Genomic DNA, 15866 nt, shown 5'->3' with positions numbered 1-15866 from the left:
TGTATGCCTGAATCTGACAGGCGATAAGAGGGCCATAAGCAAAACAACACACCAACGACAGCAACTGCTGAACGAACAGCACCGAACAACAGGGAGGACCGCAAAACGATATCAGGCGTGTGCACGTGTGTGTGTGTGCTCGCTCACCCCTCCCCCTCCGTAGGCGCACACGTTCTGCTTTGTGTGTGCGGGTGAATGCGAAGGGGACGAGCGAGGGAGCGGAGAGGTGAGTAGGCGCAGGGACGAGAAAACACAAAAACGAAAGGAGGTCGCTCTTTGCTGCTGTATGTTGTGTGTTGTGTGCTTCGTCTTGTATTATCCCTTGGTGTTCGAGGCTCACCCGCCCTTCTCGCTTTCCTCCCAATCTTCCCCCATCCGTGTTGCTGCTCTGCCTTGGTCTTCATTTCTGCCTTTCACTGTCCCGCTTCTTCTTTTACCTCGCTGCCGGTCTCCGTCGGCGATTACGGCACTCACGCCGTCTTTCTTCTCGTTGCTGTGGTTGACCGCCCTCCTCCTCCTTCTCCTTTCTCTTGGTGTGTGCGTGTGTGCCCAATTGGGAGGCCGTCGTCGGCCTCTCGCCATATTTTGCGCTCTCTACTCTTGGCGGCACTCTCTCACTTTATATATTTCTTTGCTTGTGTGTGTGTGTGCTGCGAACACTTCGACGAGCGTCGATCGACGTTGCTGGGGGGAGAGACACAGCGCGGAACGAAGTACCGTCGGCAAGAAGCTCATCGGAGGTCAGCAACAGCCGCCTTTAGAGGAAGCGGCAGCGAAAGATGGGCAACCGTGTGTCTACTGCGGCCGCCCCCTTCTCCCTCGAGGATCTCGAGGCGTTGGCGCGCGCCCCATCGCTCTTCGACACGCTCCCCAACGATGCCGGTAACTCTGCTGGCAGTGGCGCTAGTGCGCTGTTTCGCAAGGAGATAATAGCGGAGATGGAGCGGCAGTACGCCGAGTGCGACACATCGCTTCATGCGCTGCGCTGCGTGCTAGACCGAAGGGGCACCCGCCATCGCCTTGGTTCCTACGAAGCAACGACTTCACCGGCGCCAAGCGGTGGTGCACCGAAGGCGATATCCGATCAAGGGTGGGGCAAACAGTCAGCAGGCGCCTCCATCCCATCTTTGGCCGACACCATGACGACAAACCGCAGTGGACCAACTCAAGACTTACTGCAGAGTCCGCGCGAGCTTCATGGCTCTCGTCACAGCGACCCGAATGAGGTGGCGGACAGCGGTGAAGCAGCCACTGCTGCTGCGATAGCAGCAGATCGCTCCTTGCCGAACGCGAACGACGACAGCTTCCCCCAGCGCCCCGCGAGCAGTCGTTTAGGGGCGCTGCCCGAATCGGCGCCGGCTGAGACGCCACTATCACCGCACTCGTGGCTGTTCCGCGAGGTGTCCGTGCAGCCCGTCGATCTCACGCGCCACGCCGAGGTCCAGGCGGCGGAGGTATACGTTCTCGTTATCGTTCAGCGATCAACAATGCTGAGGACGCCGCCGACCAGCACGACGCCAGCAACACCGTTCGTAAGCGTTACGAACACCCGATCAGCTACCCCGCCACCTTCCTCTCCTTCAGCCGCCACCCCCAGCGGTGCTGCGCGATCGGTGGCAACCAGCGCAGCGATGAGCGCCAACACGAACACTGAGTGGCCGCGAGACATGGTGCAGCTCTTTACCCCGCGCGGCCTCACGACACCGTTCTCGAGTGACATGACGCGACCGACTCTCGCCAACATCAGCCACGGCAGCGGCGCCAGCTACTGGTACTCACCCTCCGCGACGCCACGAACGAACGGGTCGACAAGTGACCGCCCGACCCCGCGCAGCACTACGGCCGCTGCTGCCGCAGCGGCACCATCGTCTGCCACAGGGAACGGGAGCGGCGCTGGAGGGTTTCCGCAGGCGTCCCCGCGCTCCACGTCCTCACAGGCGACGCCGCGCGCCACTAGCTTTCACTTCAGCGTCCACCTCCTCACGGGTAAGCAGGCAGACGCCATGGCGGCGGCGGCCGGGTTGTTCACGGCCCGCGCCATTGAAAAACTCTTTCTCGACTGCGCCGAGTTCGATCGAAGACTGTTCTACAACTTACACGCGGCCAAGGTAGAGGCCGTGATCCGTGCCTACAGCATGCACCCCACCCTCGACGTCACCTCTGGGTGTCACGACAACGGCAGCAACGTGAATGCTGCTGGAAGGAATCTGCGCAGAAGCTCCAAGGCGTCGTCGAATGTGAGCGGCGGCGGCGCTGCCTCGGCAGTGATAACGGGCAACAGAATGGGCAGGGATGTGAGCGACTCCAACAGCGGTTTCGGCACCTCAAACTCGTCTCTACAGTATCTGATCTCCACTCTGAGGGCATCAAGGGAACTGCGGCGGGAGCTCCTTGCCATCACACGCCCCTCCTCGGTCGCCGTGCCCGTGATGCGCTTCGACAAGCGAAGCAGCACCGCCACCCTCTACACCACGTCGCCGGTCAGCACCGGTTGTCACACAGGGGCATTTGGTGGCGTCAGCGACCACGTGACCAGCACGGCGGTGTCCTCCAATCCTGCGGAGCTGTACAGCCTGAACGCCATCTACCGCGTCCTGAACGGGGTCCGTGTCGGCACGCCGCGGTGGATGCACACGGGCGACGTGGCCAGCCCGCTGAACTCGGCGCATTACTCTGTGCCCGGTAGCGCATCCGGAGCGGCTGCAGGCGGGCCAAGCACGAGTGCAGCCCTGTTCGGAGCGGGCAACTGGTGCTCTGACCCGCTTTCGTCGTTCCATCCACCGCGCCGCAACACACATGGCGACGGCGCGGCCGCCGGCGCCGCTGCTGCCTCTGGCATCATGCCGCCGATTCCCTCGTTGAACATCTCCAGCTGGCTACAGGGGCCCCAGCCCCTCAATGTGCAGCGGGCAGCACCGGCTGGTACCGCAGCCACGGGGCCCGCAGGCTCAGCACACCCCACCGCAACTGGCTCAACGACTTCCCGTATGGGCAGACCGCTTCGACACTCCTGGACAACGCACTCAGCGTCACCCAAACCGCCACCGCTGCTGCTGCCGACGCTCGCGTCAGGCACGCCGAGCGGCGATTGCCGCGTTGACAGCACGATTCCGCCAGATGCCTCGTCCGCCCCCCCAGCCACACTGACCTCTGCAACATCTGCAACACAAACTCCCGTCTTCAGTCTCCCGCTCGACTCACTCCGCCCTGCGGCGCCAGCCGCCGCTGCCGCCGCCAAGGCACGCTCGACGCTCCGCAGCGCCTCTGCAGAGGAGGGCAGCACAGATGCGTCCACTTTGTCCCCTCAGGCGGCAGCGGTGCCGAAACTGCAGCCGCTCATCAACGCAGAGGAGAAAGGGCAGAGAGAGAAGGCGTTGCAGCACACTAGCGGCCCTGCTCGAGCGGCAGGCCTGCCTTCCGTTCCGCGTAACCGAAAGGACAATGCGCAGCTGGAGAGTTGCCCTGCCGAGCGTCATCTTCACACACGGCACCAGCACCATCGCGCCGACGGGGGCGGTCAAGGCAGGGACGAAATCGCCAGCCGCCACAACGCCGGCACCGAGAACGTCTCGACGAGTCGCTACAGGGTAGCATTAGCACCGCCGTTCGAAGACGACGCTGAGTGCAATGAAGTGTACAACCAGCAGGAACGCGCGCAGCGGCTGAAGGCGTCGCAGCCGGAGGTGACGCAGGTTTTGCCGTACCTCTTTGTCGGCGGCGAGGACGCAGCGCGGGATCGAGCGCAGCTCCTCCGCAAAGGCATCACCCATATCGTGAACACCGTCAGCTGGTGCATCGATAGCTTCTACCCAGACCTCTTCCGGTACTTGACGCTCAGCCTGAGCGACGCCGCCGATGAGCCGATCTTCTCCCTCTTTGCCGTCGTAAACGCCTTCATCGAGGACGCAGTGGAGAGGCATCAGGGGCGAGTCTTTGTGCACTGTCAGCAGGGCGTGTCGCGTTCCTGCACGTTTGTTATCGCCTACGTCATGTGGAAGCAGGGGCTGTGCTACGACCGCGCCTACGAGCTCGTGCGGGCACGCCGAAACGTGTGCAATCCAAACCTCGGCTTCTTCATGAACCTGCGCCTGTGGGAGGCGCAGTTGTCCACGCCGCTGCTGAACAGCGTGTTTGCCTACGCCCCGTACACGTCGACGTCACCGATGCCCTTCTCCTACCAGCTGACAGCGTACTTTGACTGCGAAACGCCCTCGACCGTCGCCGGCGCCGTCGCGTCCCGCTCTTCCTTGCCGCCGTCTCCACCCTCCCCGTGCTCTGCTGAGGGGCGGACACTTGGCTTCCTCTCTCCTCGTGACAAGGAAGCACACCAGCAGCTGCGCAGCGATGTCCTGACGCGCGCGGCTGACATGAGCGGTGCGCCGCCGGCGCTTCCCAACACGTTGTCACTAGACCCGCGTTTGGGCTACCTGTTTCTCTTCGCGCCTGGTGCGCGAGCTGCAGGCGAAGCCAGCAGCGCCGACGCCGGACGATCGAAGCAGAAGGGCAAGCATCGGCCACGGCTCTCTCGGGGCACCGATGTGGGCCCCGGTGCTGACCCCAGCGGTGACGAAGACGTCGATGTCGTGACGGGATGCGTCGTCATGGGATCGCAGTGTCTTAATAAAGTCTACAGTGAACGTGCCCTCGCTGCCTGCCGGCAGGTGCTGCGCTTCAGCTTTTACCACGGCGAGGCGCGCACAAGTGTCACCAACGCCGGGAAGACCGTGCACTTCAACCCGATGCGGCAGGTGCGACTGCTGCCGGCTATATCACCGGCTTCGTGGCCGCGGTCCTCTTCCCCGTTCCCTGTTCCAACTGCGGCTGTGTCGGCGGAGGTAGCGCAGCGGCTGCTGTCGCTCCACGTCGCGAGTCAGGTGCGCATTCGCTTTGCGCGGCAGTCGCAATGGGATGCTCTCCTCTCAAACACGCGACTTGGCGCCATGCTGAGCTGCTATACCGCCGAGGAGGATCGGCTGGACGCCAGCGAAGGGGTGCGGCGGCACGCACGTGAAGGGGCTACAAAGGGCGTCGGCGCGAGTAGCAGCGGAAGGGTCTCAGGCGGCCAACAGACAAGCGCGACTGGACACATGACACTGCTGCCGAACCCTCTTCTACCCGTGAATCCTCCTGCGCCGGCGTCCTCTTCGTTCCGCACCGGGCGGCACACACCTCGTACGCCGCGACAGCTGCGCGTGTCGTCCTCTGGCAATGGCGGCTCGCTCCGACGGGGGAGCGAGGGTGATCGGCTTGCGAGTAATGCCTCTGCGTACTCTTCATCAACTGGCGCCTCTGCATCGCAGTACCGCAACCGTGCTGACAGTCTGCCAGCTGCCGCTGCCGGCTCAGTGCCGGAACCGGCGGCAAGCGAGCCCCAAGACGTATTTCTGCCTTCCGCTGCTTCTTCAGCTATGGCGGCGGTTTTCACGCCGAGCATGGGCCCTGCCGGCGTTTCTCTTCCGCGGCAGGGCATCTCGGACCTGTCGCTCGCTGCCGCTGCCGCTCGCAACGGCGACGAGCAGGCGCACGTCGCCGTGCGCATGGCGGAAGGGGAGAGCTTTGCCTACGCCTACCCGTTTACGGCGGGGACGAAAGTGGCTGTTGCGGACCTCGACGACCTCGAGGAAGACCGCTGCTACGCGCTTGGCTTCCAGCAGCGCATCGGCACCACCGTTTACCTGTGGCGCGGTGCCGACGCAGTGGAGAGCTCGGCCGACGTTGTGGGCGCGTTTGTGCGTCACATGCTAAGCTCCAGCGAGCCGGCGGTGCAGACCGCGGCAGTGGAGTCACTGGAGGCTGGTGAATGGACTAACTGCAGCATCATCTTCCCTGGCGACAGTGCCAACGCTGCAGGCGTGGCGGAGAGGGCTGACGCGGTAACAGAGGTGCTTGCGGATGTGCGTGCGCTGTACGTTGAGCAAGGCGACGAGCCGAAGGAGTTCTTCACTCTCCTGTGAATAGCGACGACAGAGTCCGGTGTGAGAAAGGGAGGGGGCCACAGAGAGCGGGTTTAGAAGGTGCAGAGGCTCCAGTGAAGGCGCGTGCTCGTGGGTGATGTGGTGCGGCAGCTCTTTTCCCTGCTTCCCTTCTCAGCACCTCGCTCTGCTGCAGCTGCCGTCGTATTGGTCTGCTACTGTCAAGCGCCACCCCCTTCCCACCACCTTCATATCTCGCACATGTCGTTCATGCAATGACAACTGACAGGAGGGTTGTAGAGGGTTGGCGGCTGGTGGCTGGTGACTGGTGCTTGCACGCATGGCTGGTTGGGAGATGTGCCGGCTTGCGTGCGGCGAGCAGAGATTTGCTAAAAGACATGCTTTCCGTTTGTTTTGTTTGTTTCCTTTCGCGTCTCTCTTCCAACATCCTTCTTGTGCGGCACAAGCAGACGCAACAGAAGAGGTCCTCCTCGAGCAGTGGGACGCGTGCCTGTGATGATGGTCATCGTGGTGATGGCGGGGCGCGTGAGATGAAGCACAAACACACGCACCGAGAACAGACGGAGGCACGGCATCACGTGTGCGTCGGCCACGCGGGAAGATGCAAGGCCAGCAAGCTTAGGGACGCACAAACAGACACACACACACACACACACACACACACACAGCCGTACTCGCACACACGCTCTCTCTCTATCGCTATCCTTGTTGCACATCTCCTCTTTTTTCACTGCGTAGCGGATTGCACCTGCACATCATCGACGTGGAAGACGGTGCACCACCGCGGCTCCCCCCCTGTTCCCATTCCTCATGCTGCGACTTAGCGTCGCGCTCTGGAGACGGCGCGCTGCTGGTATTGTGGGGCTACCGAATGTGGGCAAGTCCACCCTCTTTAACGCCCTCACGTGCAGCCAGATAGCAAAGACGGGCAACTTTCCATTCTGTACGATCGACGCGAACACGTCGAAGGTGCCGATCGTCGATCCGCGGCTGCGCCAGCTGGCGCAGTTCACTCAGGCAGAGAAGATTGTCGACGTCGAGGTAGACTTGACGGACGTGGCGGGGCTGATCGCTGGAGCCTCGAAGGGGGCCGGGCTCGGCAATAAGTTCCTCGCTGACATCCGAAACTGCGCCGTGCTGCTGCATACGGTGCGCTGCTTCGAGAGCTCCAAGGAGGGCTTTGACACCCCGCACCCTCTGGATGACATTCATGTCATTCTGAGTGAGCTTGTCCTGTCGGACCTCGAGATGGTGGAGAAGCGGATGCGCAAGGTACAAAAGACGATGAAGGCGCAGGACGTTGAATACAGCTTCTTGAAGCGCCTTCAGCAGTGGCTGGAGGAGGGCAAGCCAGCAGCAGACATGCCTGCAAAGGCGAAGCTCACTGTGGCGGAGAAAGGCTTGCTGCAGAGCTACGACTTGCTCTCCCACAAGCCCATGATGTTTGTGCTGAACGTGGACGAGCGGGGTGTGAAGGATGGCAACGCCTTCTCTCGTGAGGTGGAGGCCGCCTTCGGGGCCGAGCGGACCTGCCGTGTGTCGGTCGCCATCGAGGAGCAGACAGCACAACTTGCATCGCGCGAGGAGCAGCTCATGTTCCTGGAAGAGTACGGCATCGACGCGCCACGTGGCCAGGTACTGATGAAGCAGGTGTATGCGCTGCTCAAGCTTCAGTCCTTTTTCACAGTGGGGCCGAAGATGGCGCATGGCTGGACAGTGGCGCAGGGCTCAACGGCGCGGCAGGCAGCCGGTGAGATCCACTCCGACTTCGAGAAGAACTTTGTGCGCGCCAAGGTGATGACATGGGACACGTTCATCGGGCGACCAAACCTCGAATCTGCGGAGATGCAGATGCGCACGGTGAACGACAGGTACGTGATGCAGGATGGCGAGGTGTTCATTGTAGAGCACAACACGCAGCGTGGGTAGCGTTGCTAGATCGCGCTGATGCGCAGGTCGGGGTGGGGCTAGGGCGAGCAAGGATTGCGAGAGCCCCATACCTTTCTTGCCACAGCCACCACCGTTGCGCATGACGCATACGTGTAAGCGCAGGTGTACACTTGCTCTGCTCACGTGCCTGTGCCACTGAATGAGGAAGGAGAAAGAGGGGCGAGTGGGCTGTGCGTGTCTGTGCCCGCGCCCACGCACATGCATGAGAGCGGGTCTATGTCTCATCGTTGGTAACGACGGTTGTTCACACAAGGCGCTTAGCCAAGAAAAAGAAGCAAAGGACGCACCGAAAAGGGCGGAAAACAGAAGAGGAAGACGATGCCCACGCCAACGTCACCAGCTCACGGAAAGCGGCAGCCATCAACCCCACATACACTTCTGCTGCGGCTGTGTGTGGATGGGCGGGTGTGCTGGAGGGGTTTCGTTTTGGGTGACCTCACAATCCTGTATGTCTCACACACTCTGTCTTGTGCCTTTTTGGTTTCCCGCCTTGCGCATCGATGCATGCTCCGTGAAAGAATCACCGCCATCCAGAAGCGCAGCGTTCTAATTCACAGAGAACTCAGCCACATACCTCCAGAGCACGCGTGTGAAGGGTACGGGGAGGAGGTGACATCAACGTGCCGCGTGGTATCACAGTTGCTGTAGGCCGTTCATTTGCCGGTTCACGTGGAGTGCGTAGGCACACACACACACACACACACACAAGGCAACCGAGAACTCAGCAACAACGGAAAGGGAAACTAACGAAGGCGGATTAAAGAAGAGCAACACAAAAAGGCTTACCAAAGAAGGATTCGGCGAGGCGCATACGCCAGGAGCGAACCAGCCGACGCGCACACCCCACACGGTCAGAATCGTGGCGAAGAAGAGGACGAGAAGGGAGGCGAGCTACAGCGATCTATTTCTATCTGTATATAGAGCGATTAGATACACTAGGCACACGGCTTGCGCATGTGGGGCAACAACTTTTGCAAAGCTGGTGCGCACCAGCAGTCCGCGCTCTGCTGCGATGGACAACCGGCCACCATGTCCGGCTCCCGCACCTCTTTGCCTTCTCCTTCCTACGCTGCGCAACCCGCACGTCCACCGCCCGCTGGCGTGCTCTCTGCCGATCTTGCCCGACCGATTAGTGTGCGGGAGCTGGCGCAATCGCGAGTGCCTGCGGTGCCGCCGCCTCCACCAGCGACGCAGGCACCACGACCTAGCGCCACCACAGCCGGCTTCGCGGGCTTTGGAGTACCCACGTCGTCGGCTGTTTATGCTGCTACCAGTGGTGTGTCGACGTCGCGGCCGCTCTCCACCCACGCCGACGCCGGCGACTTGACGTCGCTCGCCCACCGCGGCATTGATCACCTCAGCGGCAGTGAGCTCTACAACTACGCCTCCCACCTGCAGGAATCATCGAGGCAGTACAGCGGGTACCTCTCGGCGGCGTACGCAAAGCGCGACCAGTACCGTGGCGAGGTTGCCCACCTGAAGGAGGAGCTGCACAACAGGTACGTGGAAATCGACGCGCTCCGGCGCGAACAGGAGAGGGCGAGCGATGCTTTGCTGAAAGTGCGGGAGGACAACGCTCAACTGCGCCAGAAACTCGCCGAGGCTGAGGGGCATGCCCGCAACATGCAGGCCAAGATGTCCGTGCTGAGCGGCGCTGACCCCTCCATCGCTGTCCATTTCTACCAGTCTCAGTTGGCTCTGAAAGATGCGCAGCTGCGTGAGCTGCAGCAGGAGTGCGAGAGGGCAGCTGCTGCGTCGTCGCAGCGCCGCAGCTCCAGCACTACTGCAGCTGAGCACGGCCGGCGAAGCGCGAACATCTCCGGTGAGGGTGCTGCAGCGCCCCACACGTCGCCGTCACGTGATCTACCGAGCGCGGAGGAGTTGCAGGATGGGGCTGAAGCGGCGTCTGCTGCGCTGCACACTGCGCTCGAGGAGCTCCAGTGCCTGAACACATCTCTCAGCCACCGCCTCGAAGAGGAACACACAGCTCACAAAGCAGCGCTGGCCGCACACGCTGAAGCGAGTGCCACTGCCACGGCCGATCGCGCAGAGCTGCTCGACACGATTGCGCAACTGCGGCAGCAGTGCGCAGATATGCAGAGCGCGGAAGACGAGCTAGTGGCTGCCCTCACCCAGCGCGCGCCGATCTCAAAGAAAGACTACGCATCACTTCAAGCGTCTTACGATGACCTCACCGCCGCCCTTGCCAAGGCAGAGGCGCAGGTAGCTGCACTCCAGGAGAAAGAGCAGCAGCACCATCACAGCGCGCAGCAGGCTCAGGAGGAGCTTCGCCACTCGCTCACCACTGGACTGGAGGAGCGACAGAGCATGCAAGCCCGCAATGAACAGATGCAGTCTCTCGTCAATAATCTGGAGAGGGAGTTGGAGCTAGCAGAGCGTGCGAACCAACTGCGCCAAGAGCAGCTTGACGTCGCGATCAGCGGAAACCAGCAGCTCGCTGAAAGCCTTCATGTGGCGCAGGAGCAGCTGCTCAGCGCTACCTCGGAGTTGCAGGATCTCCGCGACACGCGTGAGAGCCTAGAGTCCCAGCTCCGTGAGCTCCGACAACGCATCGAGGAGCTCGAGCAGGGGGAGCAGCACCAGCGGCATCGGCACGGCGGCGCAGAAGCGGAGAGGACATTGATCCACACACCAGCCGCATCAGCAGAGAGCGAGGCATCACAGCAGCGGCAGGAATCGGAGGCTGAGCTCGCAAGTCTGCGCTCTCAGCGCGATGCTGTTGTCGGCGACCGCGATGACATCATAGGCGAGGTTCGACGCTTGCCGGACGAGCGGCGCGCCCTTCTCATATCACCACCAGCGCACGCGGAGGAACAGCTGCAGAGCCGCTCCTCGGCTGTGAGGGCGCCTTTAGACGTCCGTGCAGATGATAGGGAATGGCAAAAACAAGAGGACATCGCTGCCCTCGAGGCAGCGCACCAGTGCATCGAGCAGATGAAGCAGACCATAGCAGCCCTGCAGTCGGAGCGCGTGCGCGTGGAGGCTGACCTGAAGGCGGAGGTAAACACGCTGGAGGCGGAGCTGGCGTCACAGTCCCGCGCGCTGGCCGAGGCCGAGGCGGCTGCAGCGGCGCAGCAGGCGCACCTAGAGGAGGTCATGGCGGCTCTGAGGGACGAGCTGGTGGCAACGCAGGCGCAGGAAAAGCGGCTCCGAGCGTCCGAGGAGGCGCACCGGGAGCGGTGTGCGGAGCACCAGCGCGCGGTGGAGCAGCTGCAAGCGCACGTAGAGGAGCTGGAGAGGGCTGCGCGGGACGCAGCGAGCAGCCTTCCGACACCGCCGCCCGCCCAGCCTTCGACTGCTGCTGAGTCGGAGCTGCGCGCTATGAATGCGGCGCTGGACTCGCTTGCATATCAGCTGGAGGACGCTCAGCACCGCGTCAAGGAGCTGTCGGCAGAGCACGCGCGCACGGTGGAGGAGCTGGCGCGCGCGACTCGCGCTGTAGCGGAGCTGGAGGCGCGTGCTGCGGACGCGGAGGGCAAGCACGAGGTCATGCACACGGCAGCGGAGGTCACTGAAGCCGAGCTGATGGCGCGCGTGGCGGCGCTGACGGCGGAGAACGCGCAGCTGAGGGAGAAGCTGTCGACCTCACGCGCCGCTGTGACGACGTTTGCGTCGAGGCAGACGGACGGTGAGAGCGCTGCTGCCTCGCTTGAGGAGCGGTGCGCGGCGGAGGCACGGCGCAGCGAGGCCGCGGAGGCGGAGGCATCGGCGCTGCGGGAAACGCTGAACGGAACAGCTGCGGAGCTGGCGGAGGTGCTGCAGCGCAGCGAGGACGTGCAGGCGACGCTGGAGCGCACGGTGGCACGGCTCGCCGAGCAGGAGTCACTTGTGGGGGTTCTGAGTGCTGAGAGCACAAGGCTGCAGGATGAGCTGGCTACTGCGCAGCGGTCCGTGCTGCTGCTCACGAGCGAGCGTGACGCGCTTGGCGAAGAGGCAGCCGGACTTCGCGGAAAGATCTCCGCGGCAGAGGACCGCGCGTCGGACGCGGCTGCCGCGCAGCAGCGTCTGCAGGCGTGCCTAGAGGAAGCAGAGGCCGCGGTACGCAGCAAGGACGTTGAGCTCAGCACGGCGCTTGCTGCGCTGGACCGCACTGCTTCCGAGGTGTGCGATGCCGAGCAGCGGCTGCAGGTGTATTCAGAGGCGAAGGAGCAGCTGGCGGCAGAGCACGCGCGCACGGTGGAGGAGCTGGCGCGCGCGACTCGCGCTGTAGCGGAGCTGGAGGCGCGTGCTGCGGACGCGGAGGGCAAGCACGAGGTCATGCACACGGCAGCGGAGGTCACTGAAGCCGAGCTGATGGCGCGCGTGGCGGCGCTGACAGCGGAGAACGCGCAGCTGAGGGAGAAGCTGTCGACCTCACGCGCCGCTGTGACGACGTTTGCGTCGAGGCAGACGGACGGTGAGAGCGCTGCTGCCTCGCTTGAGGAGCGGTGCGCGGCGGAGGCACGGCGCAGCGAGGCCGCGGAGGCGGAGGCATCGGCGCTGCGGGAAACGCTGAACGGAACAGCTGCGGAGCTGGCGGAGGTGCTGCAGCGCAGCGAGGACGTGCAGGCGACGCTGGAGCGCACGGTGGCACGGCTCGCCGAGCAGGAGTCACTTGTGGGGGTTCTGAGTGCTGAGAGCACAAGGCTGCAGGATGAGCTGGCTACTGCGCAGCGGTCCGTGCTGCTGCTCACGAGCGAGCGTGACGCGCTTGGCGAAGAGGCAGCCGGACTTCGCGGAAAGATCTCCGCGGCAGAGGACCGCGCGTCGGACGCGGCTGCCGCGCAGCAGCGTCTGCAGGCGTGCCTAGAGGAAGCAGAGGCCGCGGTACGCAGCAAGGACGTTGAGCTCAGCACGGCGCTTGCTGCGCTGGACCGCACTGCTTCCGAGGTGTGCGATGCCGAGCAGCGGCTGCAGGTGTATTCAGAGGCGAAGGAGCAGCTGGCGGCAGAGCACGCGCGCACGGTGGAGGAGCTGGCGCGCGCGACTCGCGCTGTAGCGGAGCTGGAGGCGCGTGCTGCGGACGCGGAGGGCAAGCACGAGGTCATGCACACGGCAGCGGAGGTCACTGAAGCCGAGCTGATGGCGCGCGTGGCGGCGCTGACGGCGGAGAACGCGCAGCTGAGGGAGAAGCTGTCGACCTCACGCGCCGCTGTGACGACGTTTGCGTCGAGGCAGACGGACGGTGAGAGCGCTGCTGCCTCGCTTGAGGAGCGGTGCGCGGCGGAGGCACGGCGCAGCGAGGCCGCGGAGGCGGAGGCATCGGCGCTGCGGGAAACGCTGAACGGAACAGCTGCGGAGCTGGCGGAGGTGCTGCAGCGCAGCGAGGACGTGCAGGCGACGCTGGAGCGCACGGTGGCACGGCTCGCCGAGCAGGAGGCTCTCGTTGAGCAGCTGAACTATGACGCATCGGAACTAAATGACGCCCGGGCGGTGCTCACCGATGAGGTTACACGGCTGCAGAAGGCACTGGCAGCCGCCGTGTCGGACAAAGCCGACGTGGTGGCGCAGCTTTTGGCGACACAGAAAGAGCTGGATCGCGCTGCGGAGGCGCAGGATGCACAATATCGTGATGAAGAGCGTCTCCAGGACGCGCTGGCGACGACGACGTCGGCCTTTGATGTTCAAACTACGCAGGTTCGTCTTGGCATGGCTCATGTGGTAGACATGTCAAGGGCGTTCTGCAGAGTCGCTGAGGTAGCGGTGCAACGGTCGGCTTCCCAGACGGACGGCGCGTCGGGCACAGGAACGAGTGTGCAGGAAATCCTTTCGCCGTGGACTCGAGCTCTGGAGTGGGTTGCTGCCATGGAACAGCGCCTCGAAGCTTTGGATCGAGGTGCAATGCCGAACTCCTTCACCAGGACAAATGGCCGACGCGAGCGGCGGCGGCGTCGGCGGGGTCGCACCACGGAGTCAGAGAACGACGATGCAGTGGAGATGGAGTCGAACAGCGGGTCATATGTGCTGGGCACATCTCCTCTGTGTCGCGCGGTGCCCGCCAACCGTGCAGAGGCGGCCTTTGCGCGGTTGATAGATGAGCAGGCGGCCGCGACGAACACCATTGCGGATCTTCGAAGAACACTGGCGGACAAGGAGGTGGACCTGACCAACTTACGCTCTGCGATGGATGCACTGGCAAGCGACCTGATGGGTGAGCGAGACCGCGCCGACAACTTGTCTGCCGCCATTGATGACGCGTCGGAAAAGATCGCGTCGGCACAGGCCGAGTTCGAGGAGCAGCTCAGGCAGAGGACGGCAGTCACCACAGCAGAGGTTGTGGAGGCGCGGCGTGCTGAAGCGCGCGCCACTGCAGCGCAGCTGCGCGCAGAAGAGCAGCTGGCTGCGGTCGAGAAGGATCTCAAGGAACAGGAGGCTGTACTGCGCAAGCTGCAGGATGAGAATCATCGACTTACCCGAGAGGCAGACCGGCTGCTACGCACTTCGCGTCTTGAGCCCAGTTCGCGTGCCCGCAGCAATGTAAGTGGCTCCGTGACGCCGAAGTCGCTGTCTCTGTCAGCTACGTCTGCCGAGAATGCAGCGCAGCGCTTCACAACGGCACCTTCCACTTTAGAGGCTATCGAACAGGCTCAAATTCTGCAGGTGTCTAGCTTGCAGGCAGACCTCATGCTCAGTCGCCGGCAGGCCCGCGAGCTGGAGGGACGAGAGGCGACGCTGCGGCAGGCCTGCGCGGCACTGGAGCAGCAGGTCAGTGAGCTGCGCGCCAAGGCTGCAGAGGCGGAGCACCTGCGCGAGGATCTGGCGACGCTACGCGCTGACTATGTGGAGCTGGAGCAGCGCTACAGTGAGTTGGAGCTCATGGCGACAGCCGCGGGTGGCGGCACGATGCAGGAGCTTAAGCAGCTCCGCCAACAACTGAAGGTGCGGGAGGCGGAGCTGGAGGAGGTGAAGGCACGAATGCGGGACCTCGTGCTGAGCAAGGCCGCACCAGAGCTTCAGGCGGCGCGGCGGCAGGAGGCGCTGCGAGAGAGCCTCAGCGGCATCACGACACAGCTGGCTGCCACCCAGGCACAGTACGGCGGTGGCACAGGCGGCAGCAGCAAAGCTCGCAGCCGTCGCGATAGCCTCACTGCTGCCCTCAGCAACTCCGATCTCAATCTGTCTTCGTCGAGGCCATCGCCGCAAGATGTGCTGAACTCCCGCATCGAGCACTTGCAAACCCTCGTACACGACCGTGAGGTGGCGCTCGAGAAGGTTCAGGCTGCTCAGCTTGAATCCCGCGCTGCCATGGACACGCTCGAGGATCAGCTGGCCGCCAAGACAGCCGCCTTGGAGCGCGCTGAAGGCCTTGTCGCCGAATATGCGGACACCATCAACGCGTTCACCATGGCTGCAGTGGCAAGGCGTGGTAACCGTGGTGCAGTCTCCACCACGGTTCCCCCTCTGAGCAGCGGGATGGGCAGTCCGGATGCAGAGGCGCTATCGGCTTCTGTGCCAACTCTGACCCCGCTGACGCCGCGAACTCGCGCTGCCGTCAATGGACAGCCGCACGCTGCCGTTGCCATGGTGTCACCAGCACCGCGCATGCCGAACCTAGACGAGGTCGCAGACGACAGCGATGGTAGCGGCGAAGGCAAGCAGGCGGACTCTGCGGGCCCCTCGACCGATTCAGCGCCGCCCCCGGTGACTCACCGACGGACCAGCGCTAGCGGTAGCTGGAGGGGCGCAAAGAGTTGCCCTGCCCATCGCCCATCGTCGTCGACAGAGCGGAGTGCGCCATCGTCTCCGTCTAATGTCCCTGGGCGCAAGTCTTTTGCGGGCGCCTCTGTGCCGGCCACTACTCGGAAGCGAGCTCGCTCCAGCACGAACTCATAACGGCAAGGCCACCCCACAGCAGAGCCGCGCGTAAGCGGAGCCTACTCGAAGAGCGACTTGCACCTGCCACGTGGGGCAATGCCGAGTCTCCCGCTCACCCGTGCCCGCACGCATCTGACCACTCATGCCGGTGCGGCAGAAGAAGACGGG

At 63.5% G+C, this 15866-nt stretch overlaps 3 protein-coding genes across 3 annotated transcripts; all 3 read left to right on the top strand.

Moving 5' to 3' along the window:
- Positions 1-779: 779 nt before the first annotated feature.
- Positions 780-5954, top strand: LINJ_27_1740 (conserved hypothetical protein; the record flags this gene model as incomplete). The annotated part of the gene is made up of 1 exon (XM_001466386.1): positions 780-5954. The coding sequence occupies one exon, from the start codon at positions 780-782 to the stop codon at positions 5952-5954; it is 5175 nt and encodes a 1724-aa protein (XP_001466423.1).
- A 789-nt stretch (positions 5955-6743) lies between these two features.
- Positions 6744-7862, top strand: LINJ_27_1730 (putative GTP binding protein; the record flags this gene model as incomplete). Its single annotated transcript, XM_001466385.1, has 1 exon — positions 6744-7862. The coding sequence occupies one exon, from the start codon at positions 6744-6746 to the stop codon at positions 7860-7862; it is 1119 nt and encodes a 372-aa protein (XP_001466422.1).
- A 975-nt stretch (positions 7863-8837) lies between these two features.
- On the top strand, positions 8838-15716 carry LINJ_27_1720 (hypothetical protein, unknown function; the record flags this gene model as incomplete). The annotated part of the gene is made up of 1 exon (XM_001466384.1): positions 8838-15716. The coding sequence occupies one exon, from the start codon at positions 8838-8840 to the stop codon at positions 15714-15716; it is 6879 nt and encodes a 2292-aa protein (XP_001466421.1).
- Positions 15717-15866: the final 150 nt, after the last annotated feature.

Source organism: Leishmania infantum, chromosome 27 (genome assembly GCF_000002875.2).
Source record: "Leishmania infantum JPCM5 genome chromosome 27".
Lineage (NCBI taxonomy): Eukaryota > Euglenozoa > Kinetoplastea > Trypanosomatida > Trypanosomatidae > Leishmania > Leishmania infantum.
Note: the sequence above shows the minus strand (reverse complement) of the source record. Positions and strands in the feature narration are given on the sequence as shown.